Source organism: Eriocheir sinensis, chromosome 62 (genome assembly GCF_024679095.1).
Source record: "Eriocheir sinensis breed Jianghai 21 chromosome 62, ASM2467909v1, whole genome shotgun sequence".
In the NCBI taxonomy this organism is placed as follows: domain Eukaryota; kingdom Metazoa; phylum Arthropoda; class Malacostraca; order Decapoda; family Varunidae; genus Eriocheir; species Eriocheir sinensis.
In genome coordinates this window covers 7754358-7770291 of record NC_066570.1, presented here as the reverse complement: position 1 = coordinate 7770291, position 15934 = coordinate 7754358, and the positions used below count along the sequence as shown (strand labels likewise).

Genomic DNA, 15934 nt, shown 5'->3' with positions numbered 1-15934 from the left:
TTTTGTGCGTGTCCTTGAGCTGCCTCGTTTACCGTAAAATTATTTTTACTATTATTGTTATTATTTTATTAGTACTACAAAAAAAAAAAAAAAACTCGCGCGCGCGCAAAGACTACATACAAGTAAAAATGAGAGAGAGAGAGAGAGAGAGAGAGAGAGAGAGAGAGAGAGAGAGAGAGAGAGAGAGAGAGAGAGAGAGGGATTTTTTTTCTTTTTCGGCCATCAGCCCTGGCTGGGCTATTAGGCTATATTTATTTGCTTTTTTTGTATGTTTTGCTTATTTTGTTGTAGTTGTTTATTTTTATAATCATCATTTACTCAGTCATTTTAATTACCACCATTCACACAGTCATTTTTATAATCATCATTTACTCAGTCATTTTAATTACCACCATTCACACAGTCATTTTCATAATCATCATTCACACAGTCATTTTTATAATCATCATTCACACAGTCATTTTTATTACCACCATTCACACAGTCATTTTCATAATCATCATTCACACAGTCATTTTTATAATCATCATTCACACAGTCATTTTTATAATCATCATTCACACAGTCATTTTTATAATCATCATTCACACAGTCATTTTTATAATCATCATTCACACAGTCATTCATTCAGCACATACACTCTTCATTACATCCGGGGTACCTAACCAAAGCTAACGAAGCAGGGGTGGGCAGGGACATACATGCACACAGCATTCACACACACAGGGCTGTGTGGCCCAGCAATAGACCAACATCGCATATAAAAATGAGATAACATATATATCAATTTTATATGTATCACCTGCTGATTATCACGTGGACCACAACAGTAACAATACATTGGTTTACATATTTTATATGTAAGAGTACCCTTGTATGATAAATATTTATTATTTTATATAATAAGGAAAATTATCAATCCAGACAAAAAAAAACATACATATATTTCGGTCACGTCTCGTCGATCAAGCAGGTCTCTCTTAAGAAAAGCATCAACAGGTCGGTCAACTCGGGATTCCCGTCACCAAGAACTGTGTCCAAGGTGATGGGAATGTCCCTGGCGCTGCAGTAGTTTACCAGTGGACCGCGTTCACGGGTAAATCTACTGCAGCGCAAGATGAGGTGACCGATGGATAATGTATTATCACACGTTTGACATAGTGGTGGAAAGGTTCTGTTAATGTAGGGGGTCAGGTGTGTGAGCCGGGTGCAGTTTAGGCGCAGCCGGCTCAAGACTACTTCCTCGCGGCGAGAGGAGCGGTTGGCGGTGCTCCACTCTCCCAGACTAGGTTTTATTGTATTTAAGGCCAGGTCGGTCCACTGACTTTGCCACAGAAGATGTATTGATGTTTTCCCAAGAGAGAGACACGATTGAAGATCACGAGGGACTTCCCAGGTTCCCTCGAGTTCGACAGCCGATTTAGCCAAGGCGTCTGCCTGCTCATTGCCGTGTATGTTGCAGTGACCAGGCACCCAGATCAGCGAGATGGACTTGGGACATGAGTGGAGTTTATTAATGACGCGACCCTGTATTTCATTTGTGTCAGTTCTCAAGGACTCAATGGCCTGAAGGGCTGACATTGAGTCTGAGAATATAATAAATGAATGATGGTGAGAGTTTATAGCAAAATCTATGGCTTTATCAATAGCGAAAAGTTCTGAAGAGAAGACAGATGTATGGTTCGGCAGCCGATACCTGAAGGCACATTCACTCGACCAAACACTTGCACCCACACATTCATCCGTCTTGGAGCCGTCAGTGTACACGTGGTGGGAGTTTTGGTGACTGGCGAGCAGGGCACGGAAGTGCTGGTGGACCTCCGCCTCCGGCGTCATGGGTTTAGGTCGAGGTAGTACATCACATTTTATGTGTATGTTTGGCGTTTCCCATGGCGCTATATTTAGCGTCACCAGTTTGTCGCAGTCACTCAAATCCACACCTAGCTCCTGGCATAGCGAGTGGAGGCGCACGGCAAGTGGCCTGCGCGGTGCTCTGAGCCCGTGCTCATAGTGCACCAGTGGGGCGCAGGCCACGTTGCCAATGCTGGTTTTCCGGAGTGTTTTTATTCCGTACGAGAGCATCAAGTGCTCTCGACGGATACGGAGGGGAGGAACATTTGCCTCCACCTCAAGCCGGGCTGTGCGTGTACACCTTAGGGCTCCAAGGCACTTTCGTAAGTATTCATTCTGAAACACAGACGGGAGAGAGATGGGAGGGAAGGGCAGGGGAGGGGAGGGGAGGGGAGGGGAGGGGAGCGGAGGGGAGGGGAGTGAAGGGGAGGGGAGAGAGAGAGAGAGAGAGAGAGAGAGAGAGAGAGAGAGAGAGAGAGAGAGAGAGAGAGAGAGAGATTTGACTTGATTTCATATGGTTTATTGACAAATTACAGTCAAATGGATGAGGCAGATTTCTGCTTGCACCCCTAAATTACATTGCCCTACTGTGGCGTACTCTTAAGTGCATAGAAAATAGAACATACATATTGTTGGCATTAGGCAGTGCATAAACAATTCACGCTAAATCGGCAGACAAATAACACTTTGCAACAAGCGGCGAGTACGGAAGACGCCTTAAACAGCGTAACCCCAAGATCGAAATAAGTAAGGTCGACCGACGCGCAGCCCGTCGATGACGTCACGAGAAGGGATTTCTCATTCTCTCACAGGCGCGGTTCCTCTCCCATCCTCTTTCACAATCAGCGGTAAATAGGTTATTTTCAAAGGAGGAAGTCTCTCTCTCTCTCTCTCTCTCTCTCTCTCTCTCTCTCTCTCTCTCTCTCTCTCTCTCTCTCTCTCTCTCTCTCTCTCTCTCTCTCTCTCTCTCTCTCTCTCTCTCTCTCTCTCTGTGTGTGTGTGTGTGTGTGTGTGTGTGTGTGTGTGTGTTTGTACACACACACACACACATATATATATATATATATATATATATATATATATATATATATATATATATATATATATATATATATATATATGCTGCCAAAGGCCATTTTGATTATATAAGAAACTAAAGTTGCCATAAAGTGATAAACATCGTCCAACCAGTAACACCAATAAGATAACCGGTTGGCTTACTCGAACCGCATCTTACGTCTCTAGTGTCTTCCTCTCCCCGCCCAATACTTGTACGAGACAAGTTACCTGATGGTCACTCACACGTCCAACAGGCCAGCACCTGCCTGTTAACCCTGACCCCAAAGCACTGTCCTCATGCTGGATATATCAGGTGGAAAATACAGAATCCCTCTGGGTAGAAACAATAGGTAGGAAGGAGAAGCTTGTCATAGGAGTACAATACAGACCGCCCAACCTTAATAGGGATAGTAGCCAACCCCTTTTACAGGAAATTAGTATGGCGTCAAGATATAGGAATGTGTGGGTAATCGGGGATTCTAATTATAGGAACATAGACTGGGATACTTTATCAGGAGACCAGGAGGCGCAGGATTTGTTAGATGTGATACAGGATAGTTTCTTTAAGCAGTTAATTAGAACACTTGCGAGGGAAGAATATATCTTGGATCTATTGTTAACTAATAGAGTGGACATAATAAGCAACATGGAGGTTGGGGATTCATTAGGTAACAGTGACCACAAGGAAGTTAGATTTAATATTAAATGGGAGGACAGAGTCAGCAGTAACAACACATTAGTCTCAGACTCCAGGAAGGCGGACTACGAGGGGTTGAGAAAGCAGCTGCAAAGGATTAATGGGAGGAGGATCAGAAGTAGGTCAGGACCCAGAGCAGGGAGGTCACTAGTCAGGTCAGTAGCTTGGAGGGTGAGTACAATAGTCTGGTCAGTGAGATTAAACTAGGTCAGCAACAGTTTATACCTCATAGGGAAGCCAGGTCAACAGGTAATTACCCGCGATGGATGACAGACAGGCTGAAAAATGAAATAGGAAGGGAAGGAGGATTATATGTTAGAATCAAGAAGGAGGAAACTCACCTAAGGGACAGATACAACGATTTAGCTAGAACAGTAAAGAAAAGTACGCGGATAGAGAAACGTAATTATGAGATTAAAATTGCCAGGGAAGCAAAGACCAATTCGGTTTTAGGCCCGCTTTTATTCATTATCTGCATCAATGACATAGACAATGAGATAACCAGTGACATAGGTAAATTTACGATGACACCAAAATAGGACGCACTATTAGGATAGGGGAGGATGCCAGAGCACTGCAGGAGGATCTAAACAGTCAGCTTGGTCAGAAAAATGGCAGATGAATTTTAACATCACCAAGTTTAGCGTACTAAGTGTATAGGAACACGCAACCCATTACACGGGTATAGTTTAGACTACGACGATAGGCAAGGCAGTGTGTGAAAGGGATTTGGGAGTGTTAGTGAACTCTAACCTAAAACTAAGGAAGCAATGTATTAGTGCTGCCTTGTGTAGGCCAGTCGGCCTCTTGCAGTCTCCCTATGTTCTTATGTTCTTCGAATGTTCTTATGAGAGAGTGGGCAGCGAATGAGAGTACAGTAGACTCTACACGATCAATATTATTGGCACAATATATTGACTCATTTTTTTTGTGCAATATTTGTTTTCCCCAACACAGCCCTATATTATTGCGCAATATCGGCAGCCGTGTGAAGGATTTCAGAGAGACAGCATGACGGACATTGATGTTGCTTTAATCGGAATTGCGCACACCCTCACACTACTCAGTATATTCGTATTGTGCGATAAAATATCAAACTCTTTTTGATGTCTTCAATATATTGTAATTCTTCAATACCGCCCCTTCACTGCCAATAATATTGTACAATACTGAATATTGCGCAATAATATTGATCGTGTAGGGTCAGCAAGGGCAACGAATGTGAGTGTGTGTGTGTGTGTGTGTGTGTGTGTGTGTGTGTGTGTGTTACATAATTCAAAAGCGACAGACTTGTGCTGCAAAGCTTGAAATAAATCTTTCAGCATTATCTTCCTTTCAAGTCTCCTCTACCTTCTCTGCCCCTTCCTCTTCGTCATTCTGATCCCGCTCCTCCTCCTGCTCCTGCTCCTCCTCAAGGTCAACAAGGTCAATAAGTGACTCAGCGCAGGTATCAATTCAATATTAAGACTAAAATCAGCATCTGGAAGCTCTCCCTCCCCCCTCCTTTCACATGCCCACGCTAGACGCTGCCCGGATGGTATATAAAGGCCAGCCGCTTTCTGGCTGGCACTCAAGTCTTCCGGTGACCCCTTGTAACACGCACAGCAACTATGTAAGTAGAGAGGCGGTGCTGCGCCTGATGCTGCTGTTGTGTTGCTGTAGTCATTCACGGTCTCCTTTCATTCTCTATTATTATTCATGTATATAGTTAAGAAAACAATACCAATAATTTATCTTCTGTAGTTGATATCGATTTAATTTCCATGATTTCTTTTTGTCTTAACTTGAATCCTCCGATAACTTTTATCAACAAATTGATGTGACAAGCTGAGGTGTGAAAAGTGACCTGTTGGCTGTCTGCATGAGATAAACCAAAGCCGATTAACTTTTCATCTTGGTGGAGAGCAAAAGGGTAGACTCGAAATGTGCACCACTGAGTAGGGAATCGAACCCGGACCTTCAGAATGAGAGCAGGGCAGCATACACTCTCGCACTCACTGGTGTATATTTCGATATTTTCCTGTTATTACCACGTAGGCTATTAATAAGGAGTTACGCCTTATCTTCCTACACATCTTCTGGTAAAAGCAGTTTCATCAATAACCACATACCTTAACCATTGATCCGGTGCGGTTCCTGCTCACGCCGGATTTAGTTTATTCTAAAGAATAATCCTTGACATTTTCTATGTTCTGGTCCAACACCCATGACAGAGATGTGCGACGCTTGCGTCTATAGCAACGACACCTCTCCTTCCACAGGGCTCGTCTTCTGCTCCCGGTCATGACTGTGGCCCTGGCCATGGTGGCAGGCGCCATGGGCCAGCAGGTGGGCTGTCCTTCAGGATATTCCGAGGCTCAGATTCCGACCTTCAGCCTTATCAATGCAGAAAAACCTGTTATTGATAAATTACTTCAAGACCAAGCTTTTGTGGATTTGGTGTACAATTGCTTCCTTGGAAAAAATTGCGACCAATGCTCCCAGAAAGACGAGGCTAGACAGGCATTAGGTAAGTCTTGTATCTCCTCGTGCATCAACACCACTTTTTACTTTACCTTTCACTTCATTGAACACACTCGATAATGTTACAGAACTTCAGTGTCTTAATTCAGACTGTACATGTGACTTGCTTCTGGTACAATCCACACTCAGTAGTATTATAATCAAGTGTTCTCGGGTAACTGTGCATCTAACTCCCAAACTTCCTCCTGTTACAATGCACTCAATAGTATCATATTCGAGAGTTTGTGACTGACTGTGCATTTGACTCATTATTCCGTCCTGTTACAGTGGTGTTGCCGTGGGTGTTCATTCATTGCACCCAGAACCCTGCCATCTGCAACCAGGAGCAGAGAGCCAGGGCATCATACATTGCCACAGAAATCAACAAAAGGTACTCCAAACAGTACCAGGAAATCCTCCAGCTCTTCAATACTCAATAAGCACCTCAACACACAACCCATCCTGCCACCCCTCATGTTTCCCGCTATATAACTTCCATCAGTGTTTGTGGTCTGTCTACACACACGTCAACTACTCCTTGTTGAAGTCTGTTCATATTTGATATTTAATTTAATAAATCCATAATGTGAAGACTCCAGTTATTATTTATTTCTCAGTGATACAAACTTTTGTTTTCCTCCTTAGTCTGATAAAAGTTATCGTTTGGATTCACTGAAATAGCAATGTTTTGGACAAGGCTGGGTGGGGGTGATGGGACCAGCAGGGAACAACTCGCTACACACACACACACACACACACACACACACACATGCGCGCACACAGGCACCCGCACCTGCACTTACTACACCTGCACCAGCAGCCACACCCACACCCACACCCGCATCCACGCACACAGGCGCATCCACCGACACGCAGCCCCCCTATTCCCCCTACAGGCACCCACACCCAAGGAATTGTCTAGCCCAGGGGTTCTCAACCTTTTGCAAGCTGGGCCCCCAAAGCTGGTTCAGTGCAGTTGGGGCCCCCCTCCTCCCTGCGATACCCACTCAACCCCCCCCCCCCTCGAACTATGCCACCATAGATAGATAGATAGACAAATATCCCTTGGCTAGGCTACTCTTCCTTCTCCTCCTACAATGGTAGGGGGGGGGGGATTATTCCGGAGGGCATAACAGCTGCATCTCCTTTATACTAGTAGCCTGTGAGTCCGTGATTTTTTGTGATTTTTTCCCCTCCCGTCCTGTGCTCGCGCCCCCTCGGGAGAGTAACCGCGCCCCACCAGGGGGGCACGCCCCCTCCCCCCTGGTTGAGAAGCACTAGTCTAGCCTACACCAGCACCCACACACCTGATTTGCACCGTGCCGTCATCAACACAGATTCTGCCCTTCCCCGACTCGACTTGACACAATACACTTCGCCATTGTATTCTTTGTAAATTATATTTTGTTAGTAAAATGCAAACTTCTGCCGAAAAATTCCCAAGTAGTGAATGAACCGGCTGCCATAATTTGCAGGAGCAGCGCTTAGTGGGCTTTTTTTGTGCGTGTCCTTGAGCTGCCTCGTTTACCGTAAAATTATTTTTACTATTATTGTTATTATTTTATTATTGCTACAAAAAAAAGAAAAAAAAAACGCGCGCGCGCGCAAAGACTACACACAAGTAAAAATGAGAGAGAGAGAGAGAGAGAGAGAGAGAGAGAGAGAGAGAGAGAGAGAGAGGGATTTTTTTTCTTTTTCGGCCATCAGCCCTGGCTGGGCTATTAGGCCATATTTATTTGCTTTTTTTGTATGTTTTGCTTATTTTGTTGTTGTAGTTGTTTATTTTTATAATCATCATTCACACAGTCATTTTTATAATCATCATTCACACAGTCATTTTTATAATCATCATTCACACAGTCATTTTTATAATCATCATTCACACAGTCATTTTTATAATCATCATTCACACAGTCATTTTTATTACCACCATTCACACAGTCATTTTTATTACCACCATTCACACAGTCATTTTTATTACCACCATTCACACAGTCATTTTTATTACCACCATTCACACAGTCATTTTTATAATCATCATTCACACAGTCATTTTTATAATCATCATTCACACAGTCATTTTTATTACCACCATTCACACAGTCATTTTTATAATCATCATTCACACAGTCATTTTTATTACCACCATTCACACAGTCATTTTTATAATCATCATTCACACAGTCATTTTTATAATCATCATTCACACAGTCATTTTCATAATCATCATTCACACAGTCATTTTTATAATCATCATTCACACAGTCATTTTCATAATCATCATTCACACAGTTATTTTTATTACCACCATTCACACAGTCATTTTTATAATCATCAATCACACAGTCATTCATTCAGCACATACACTCTTCATTACATCCGGGGTACCTAACCAAAGCTAGCTAAGCAGGGGTGGGCGGGGACACACACACACACACACACACACACACACACGGGGCTGTGTGGCCCAGCAATAGACCAACATGGCATCTAAAAATGAGATAACACATATATCAATTTTATATGTATCACCTGCTGATTATCACGTAGACCACAACAGTAACAATACATTGGTTTACATATTTTATAGGTAAGAGTACCTTTGTACGAAAATATTTATTATTTTATATAATAAGGAAAATTATCAATCCAGACAAAAAAAAATACATATATTTCTGTCACATCTCGTCGATCAAGCAGGTCTCTCTTAAGAAAAGCATCAACAGGTCGGTCAACTCGGGATTCCCGTCACCAAGAACTGTGTCCAAGGTGATGGGAATGTCCCTGGCGCTGCAGTAGTTTACCAGTGGACCGCGTTCACGGGTAAATCTACTGCAGCGCAAGATGAGGTGACCGATGGATAGTGTATTATCACACGTTTGATATAGTGGTGGAAAGGTTCTGTTAATGTAGGGGGTCAGGTGTGTGAGCCGGGTGCAGTTTACGCGCAGCCGGCTCAAGACTACTTCCTCGCGGCGAGAGGAGCGGTTGGCGGTGCTCCACTCTCCGAGACTAGGTTTTATTGCATTTAAGGCCAGGTCGGTCCACTGACTTTGCCACAGAAGATGTATTTATGTTTTCCCAAGAGAGAGACACGATTGAAGATCACGAGGGACTTCCCAGGTTCCCTCGAGTTCGACAGTCGATTTAGCCAAGGCGTCTGCCTGCTCATTGCCGTGTATGTTGCAGTGACCAGGCACCCAGATCAGCGAGATGGACTTGGGACATGAGTGGAGTTTATTAATGACGCGACCCTGTATTTCATTTGTGTCAGTTCTCAAGGACTCACTGGCCTGAAGGGCTGACATTGAGTCTGAGAATATAATAAATGAATGATGGTGAGAGTTTATAGCAAAATCTATGGCTTTATCAATAGCGAAACGTTCTGAAGAGAAGACAGATATATGGATCGGCAGCCGATACCTGAAGGCACATTCACTCGACCACACACTTGCACCCACACATTCTTCCGTCTTGGAGCCGTCAGTGTACACGTGGTGGGGGTTTTGGTGAGTGGCGAGCAGGGCACGGAAGTGCTGGTGGACCTCAGCCTCCGGCGTCATGGGTTTAGGTCGAGGTAGTATATCACATTTTATGTGTATGTTTGGCGTTTCCCATGGCGCTATATTTAGCGTCACCAGTTTGTCGCAGTCACTCAAATCCACACCTAGCTCCTGGCATAGCGAGTGGAGGCGCACGGCAAGTGGCCTGCGCGGTGCTCTGAGCCCGTACTCATAGTGCACCAGTGGGGCGCAGGCCACGTTGCCAATGCTGGTTTTCCGGAGTGTTTTTATTCCGTACAAGAGCACCAAGTGCTTTCGACGGATACGGAGGGGAGGAACATTTGCCTCCACCTCAAGCCGGGGTGTGCGTGTACACCTTAGGGCTCCAAGGCACTTTCGTAAGTATTCATTCTGAAACACAGACGGGAGAGAGACGGGAGGGAAGGGCAGGGGAGGGGGAGAGGAGGGGAGGGGAGGGGAGTGAAGGGGAGGAGAGAGAGAGAGAGAGAGAGAGAGAGAGAGAGAGAGAGAGATTTGACTTGATTTCATACGGTTTATTGACAAATTACAGTCAAATGGATGAGGCAGATTTCTGCTTGCACCCCTAAATTACATTTCCCTACTGTGGCGTACTCTTAAGTGCATAGAAAATAGAACATACATATTGTTGGCATTAGGCAGTGCATAAACAATTCACGCTAAATCGGCAGGCAAATAACACTTTGCAACAAGCGGCGAGTACGGAAGACGCCTTAAACAGTGTAACCCCAAGATAGAAGTAAGTAAGGTCGACCGACGCGCAGCTCGTCGATAACGTCACGAAAAGGGGTCTTTCATTTTTCTCTCAGGCGTGGTTCCTCTATCATTATTTTTCACAATTCAGTGGTAACTAGGTTATTTTCAAAGGAGGAAGTCTCTCTCTCTCTCTCTCTCTCTCTCTCTCTCTCTCTCTCTCTCTCTCTCTCTCTCTCTCTCTCTCTCTCTCTCTCTCTCTCTCTCTCTCTCTCTCTCTCTCTCTCTCTCTCTCTCTCTCTCTCTCTGTGTGTGTGTGTGTGTGTGTGTGTGTGTGTGTACACACACACACACACACATATATATATATATATATATATATATATATATATATATATATATATATATATATATATATATATATATATATATATATATATATTATGACAAAGGCAATTTTGATTATATAATAGAATAAAGTTGTCACAAAGTGATAAACATCGTCCAACCAATAACACCAATATGATAACCGGTTGGCTTACTCGAACCGCATCTTACGTCTCTAGTGTCTTCCTCTCCCTGCCCAATACTTGTACGGGACAAGTTACCTGATGGTCACTCACACGTCCAACAGGCCAGCACCTGCCTGCTAACCCTGACCCCAAAGCACTGTCCTCATGCCGGATATATCAGGTGGAAAATACAGAATCCCTCTGGGTAGAAACAATAGGTAGGAAGGAGAAGCTTGTCATAGGAGTACAATACAGACCGCCCAACCTTAATAGGGATAGTAGCCAACCCCTTTTACAGGAAATTAGTATGGCGTCAAGATATAGGAATGTGTGGGTAATCGGGGATTCTAATTATAGGAACATAGACTGGGATACTTTATCAGGAGACCAGGAGGCGCAGGATTTGTTAGATGTGATACAGGATAGTTTCTTTAAGCAGTTAATTAGAACACCTGCGAGGGAAGAATATATCTTGGATCTATTGTTAACTAATAGAGAGGACATAATAAGCAACATGGAGGTTGGGGATTCATTAGGTAACAGTGACCACAAGGAAGTTAGATTTAATATTAAATGGGAGGACAGAGTCAGTAGTAACAACACATTAATCTCAGACTCCAGGAAGGCGGACTACGAGGGGTTGAGAAAGCAGCTGCAAAGGATTAATGGGAGGAGGATCAGAAGTAGGTCAGGACCCAGAGCAGGGAGGTCACTAGTCAGGTCAGTAGCTTGGAGGGTGAGTACAATAGTCTGGTCAGGGAGATTAAACTAGGTCAGCAACAGTTTATACCTCATAGGGAAGCCAGGTCAACAGGTAATTACCCGCGAGGGATGACAGACAGGCTGAAAAATGAAATAGGAAGGAAAGGAGGATTATATGTTAGAATCAAGAAGGAGGAAACTCACCTAAGGGACAGATACAACGATTTAGCTAGAACAGTAAAGAAAAGTACGCGGATAGAGAAACGTAATTATGAGATTAAAATTGCCAGGGAAGCAAAGACCAATTCGGTTTGAGGCCCGCTTTTATTCATTATCTGCATCAATGACATAGACAATGAGATAACCAGTGACATAGGTAAATTTACGATGACACCAAAATAGGACGCACTATTAGGATAGGGGAGGATGCCAGAGCACTGCAGGAGGATCTAAACAGTCAGCTTGGTCAGAAAAATGGCAGATGAATTTTAACATCACCAAGTTTAGCGTACTAAGTGTATAGGAACACGCAACCCATTACACGGGTATAGTTTAGACTACGACGATAGGCAAGGCAGTGTGTGAAAGGGATTTGGGAGTGTTAGTGAACTCTAACCTAAAACTAAGGAAGCAATGTATTAGTGCTGCCTTGTGTAGGCCAGTCGGCCTCTTGCAGTCTCCCTATGTTCTTATGTTCTTCGAATGTTCTTATGAGAGAGTGGGCAGCGAATGAGAGTACAGTAGACTCTACACGATCAATATTATTGGCACAATATATTGACTCATTTTTATTGTGCAATATTTGTTTCCCCCAACACAGCCCTATATTATTGCGCAATATCGGCAGCCGTGTGAAGGATTTCAGAGAGACAGCATGACGGACATTGATGTTGCTTTAATCGGAATTGCGCAATATTACCCTCACACTACTCAGTATATTCGTATTGTGCGATAAAATATCAAACTCTTTTTGATGTCTTCAATATATTGTAATTCTTCAATACCGCCCCTTCACTGCCAATAATATTGTACAATACTGAATATTGCGCAATAATATTGATCGTGTAGGGTCAGCAAGGGCAACGAATGTGAGTGTGTGTGTGTGTGTGTGTGTGTGTGTGTGTGTGTGTGTGTGTTACATAATTCAAAAGCGACAGACTTGTGCTGCAAAGCTTGAAATAAATCTTTCAGCATTATCTTCCTTTCAAGTCTCCTCTACCTTCTCTGCCCCTTCCTCTTCGTCATTCTGATCCCGCTCCTCCTCCTGCTCCTGCTCCTGCTCCTCCTCAAGGTCACGTGATGGGCAATAAGTGACTCAGCGTAGTTATCAATTCAATATTAAGACTAAAAATCAGCATCTGGAAGCTCTCCCTCCCCCCCTCCTTTCACATGCCCACGCTGGACGCTGCCCGGATGGTATATAAAGGCCCGCCGCTTTCTGGCTGGCACACAAGTCTTCCTGCTACCCCTTGTAACACTCACAGGAACTATGTAAGTAGAGAGGTGGTGCTGAGCCTGATGCTGCTGTCTTTTATTATTCATGTAGTTAAGAAAATAATACCAATAATATGTCTTCTGTAGTTAATCTCGATTAAGCCTCTATGATTTCTTTCGTCTTACTATCCTCCGATAACTTTTATCAACAAATTGATGTGACAAGCTGAGGTGTGAAAAGTGACCTGTTGGCTGTCTGCATGAGATAAACCAAAGCCGATTAACTTTTCATCTTGGTGGAGAGCAAAAGGGTAGACTCGAAATGTACACCACTGAGTAGGGAATCGAACCCGGACCTTCAGAATGAGAGCAGGGCAGCATACACTCTCGCACTCACTGGTGTATATTTCGATATTTTCCTGTTATTACCACGTAGGCTATTAATAAGGAGTTACGCCTTATCTTCCTACACATCTTCTGGTAAAAGCAGTTTCATTAATAACCACATACCTTAACCATTGATCCGGTGCGGTTCCTGCTCACGCCGGATTTAGTTTATTCTAAAGAATAATCCTTGACATTTTCTATGTTCTGGTCCAACACCCATGACAGAGATGTGCGACGCTTGCGTCTATAACAACGACACCTCTCCTTCCACAGGGCTCGTCTTCTGCTCCCGGTGATGACTGTGGCCCTGGCCATGGTGGCAGGCGCCATGGGCCAGCAGGTGGGCTGTCCTTCAGGATATTCCGAGGCTCAGATTCCGACCTTCAGCCTTATCAAAGCAAGCAAGCCTGAGCTTGATGGATTCATTCAAGACCAAAGTTTTGGGGACTTGGTGTACAATTGCTTCCTTGGAAGGAATTGTGACCAATGCTCCCAGAATGACGCGGTTAGACAGACCTTAAGTAAGTCTTGTATCTCCTCGTGCATCGGCACCACTTTTTACTCTACCTTTCACTTCATTGAACACACTCGATAATGTTTCAGAACCTAAGGATTTTAGTTCAGATTGTACATGTGACTTGCTTCTGTTACAATGCACACTCAGTTATATAATAATCGAGTATTCAAGGGTAACTGTGCAAATAACTCGTAACTTCCTCCTGTTGCAATCTATTCAATAATATCATAATCGAGTGTTGGTGACTGATTGTGCATCTGACTCATCATTCCGTCTTCCTATCACAGCGCTGCTGCCGTGGCTGTTCCGAGATTGCACCCAGAACCCTGCCGTCTGCAACAAGGAGCAGAGATCCAGAGCAGTATACATTGCCACAGAAATCAACAAGAGGTACTCCTCTCAGTACCAGGAAATCCTCGCCCTCTTCAACTCTTCTTAATAGGCACTCCACTACACAACTCGTCCCGCCACCCCTCATGTTTCCCGTTATATAACTCCCATCAGTGTTTGTGGACTGTCTACACACACGTCAACTACTCCTTGTTGATGTCTGATTATATTTGATGTTTAATTTAATAAATCCATAATGTGAAGATTCCAGTTATTATATATTTCTCAGTGATACCCACTTTTGTTTTCCTCCTTAGTCTGATAGAAGTTATCGTTTACATTTCCCATTTCAGTAATGTTTTGGACAGGGCTGGGTGGGGGTGATGGGACCAGCAGGGAACAACTCGCTACACACACACACACACACACACACACACACACACACACACATTCGCGCACACAGGCACCCGCACCTACACTTACACCTGCACCAGCAACCACACCTGCATCCACGCACACAAGCGCACCCACCGACACGCAGCTCCCTATTCCCCCTACAGGCACCCACACCCACACCCAAGAATTGTCTAGCCCACACCAGCACCCACACACAGGACCTGCACCGTGCCGTCATCAACACGGATTTTGCCCATCCCCGACCCAACTTGACACAATACACATCGCCATTTTATTATTCGTAAATTATATTTTGATTGTAAAATGTAAACTTCCAGCCGAAAAATTGCCAGTTAGTGAATAAACCAGCTGCCATTATTTGCAGGACAGCGTTTGGCGGGCTTTTTTTTCCCCCTTGAGATACCTCTTTTAATGTAAAATTATTATTACCACACACACACACACACGTCACGTCATGCCACTCCGTGGCGCAACTAGTAAAGTGCTGCGCTGCCAGGCTTCACGGCCTGACAGGGCGGCGGTTCGAGCCCGCTCAGGCCGGATTCTTTCCGTTGACTAGCAGTGGTTACTGTCCCCCTTTGAGCAAGGGGGATGGGGTGTGTGGTGTGTGAGGTCCTGGCAGTACCCAGAGATCGACGATAAAGAGCACTTGCTCATGTCGGGAGAGTACCTGCTGGCGGTTACGAGTCCAACACGTGATCAGGCCGTGGTGGTGAATTACACACACACACACACACACACACACACACACACACACACAGAGAGAGAGAGAGAGAGAGAGAGAGAGAGAGAGTGTTACATAATTCTAAAGTGACAGACTTGTGCTGCAAAGCTTGAAATAAATCTTTCAGGATTATCTTCCTTTCAAAAGTCTCTTTTACCTTCTCTGCCCTTTCCTCCTTGTCATTCTGATCCCGCTCCTCCTCCTCAAGTCCACGTAATGGGCAATAAGTGACTCAGCGCAGGTACCAATTCAATATTAAGACTAAAATCAGTATCTGGAAGCTCTCCCTCCACCATTCCTCACACAAGCACACGCTGGACGCCGCCTGGAGTGTATATAAGGGCTCGCCTCTCACGTGATCACAGATCGCATCAAGCGCTAATGCTGCACAACCAAAGCCAGTGGTCACCACGTGTCTCTGGTAGCAGCGAGACGTTCCTGTGGAGAGTCTGTCATTTTTTACAGCAAAAAAAAACTGTTTCTTCCATCGAAAAGTAAAATATTGGAAGCTGAGAATATCGTCAATTAGTCTGGTATTATTAGTCTTACTTTTGCTGCAAAATGCTG

General features: G+C 44.2%; 2 protein-coding genes across 2 annotated transcripts; both read left to right on the top strand.

Moving 5' to 3' along the window:
* The first annotated feature begins 5110 nt into the window (after nt 1-5110).
* On the top strand, nt 5111-6700 carry LOC126986725 (uncharacterized). Its single transcript, XM_050843095.1, has 3 exons — nt 5111-5219; nt 5869-6116; nt 6398-6700. Coding segments are annotated over exons 1-3 (402 nt in total). The 5' UTR covers nt 5111-5217; the 3' UTR covers nt 6550-6700.
* A 6251-nt stretch (nt 6701-12951) lies between these two features.
* On the top strand, nt 12952-14491 carry LOC126986724 (uncharacterized). Its single transcript, XM_050843094.1, has 3 exons — nt 12952-13049; nt 13653-13900; nt 14184-14491. Coding segments are annotated over exons 1-3 (402 nt in total). The 5' UTR covers nt 12952-13047; the 3' UTR covers nt 14336-14491.
* Nucleotides 14492-15934: the final 1443 nt, after the last annotated feature.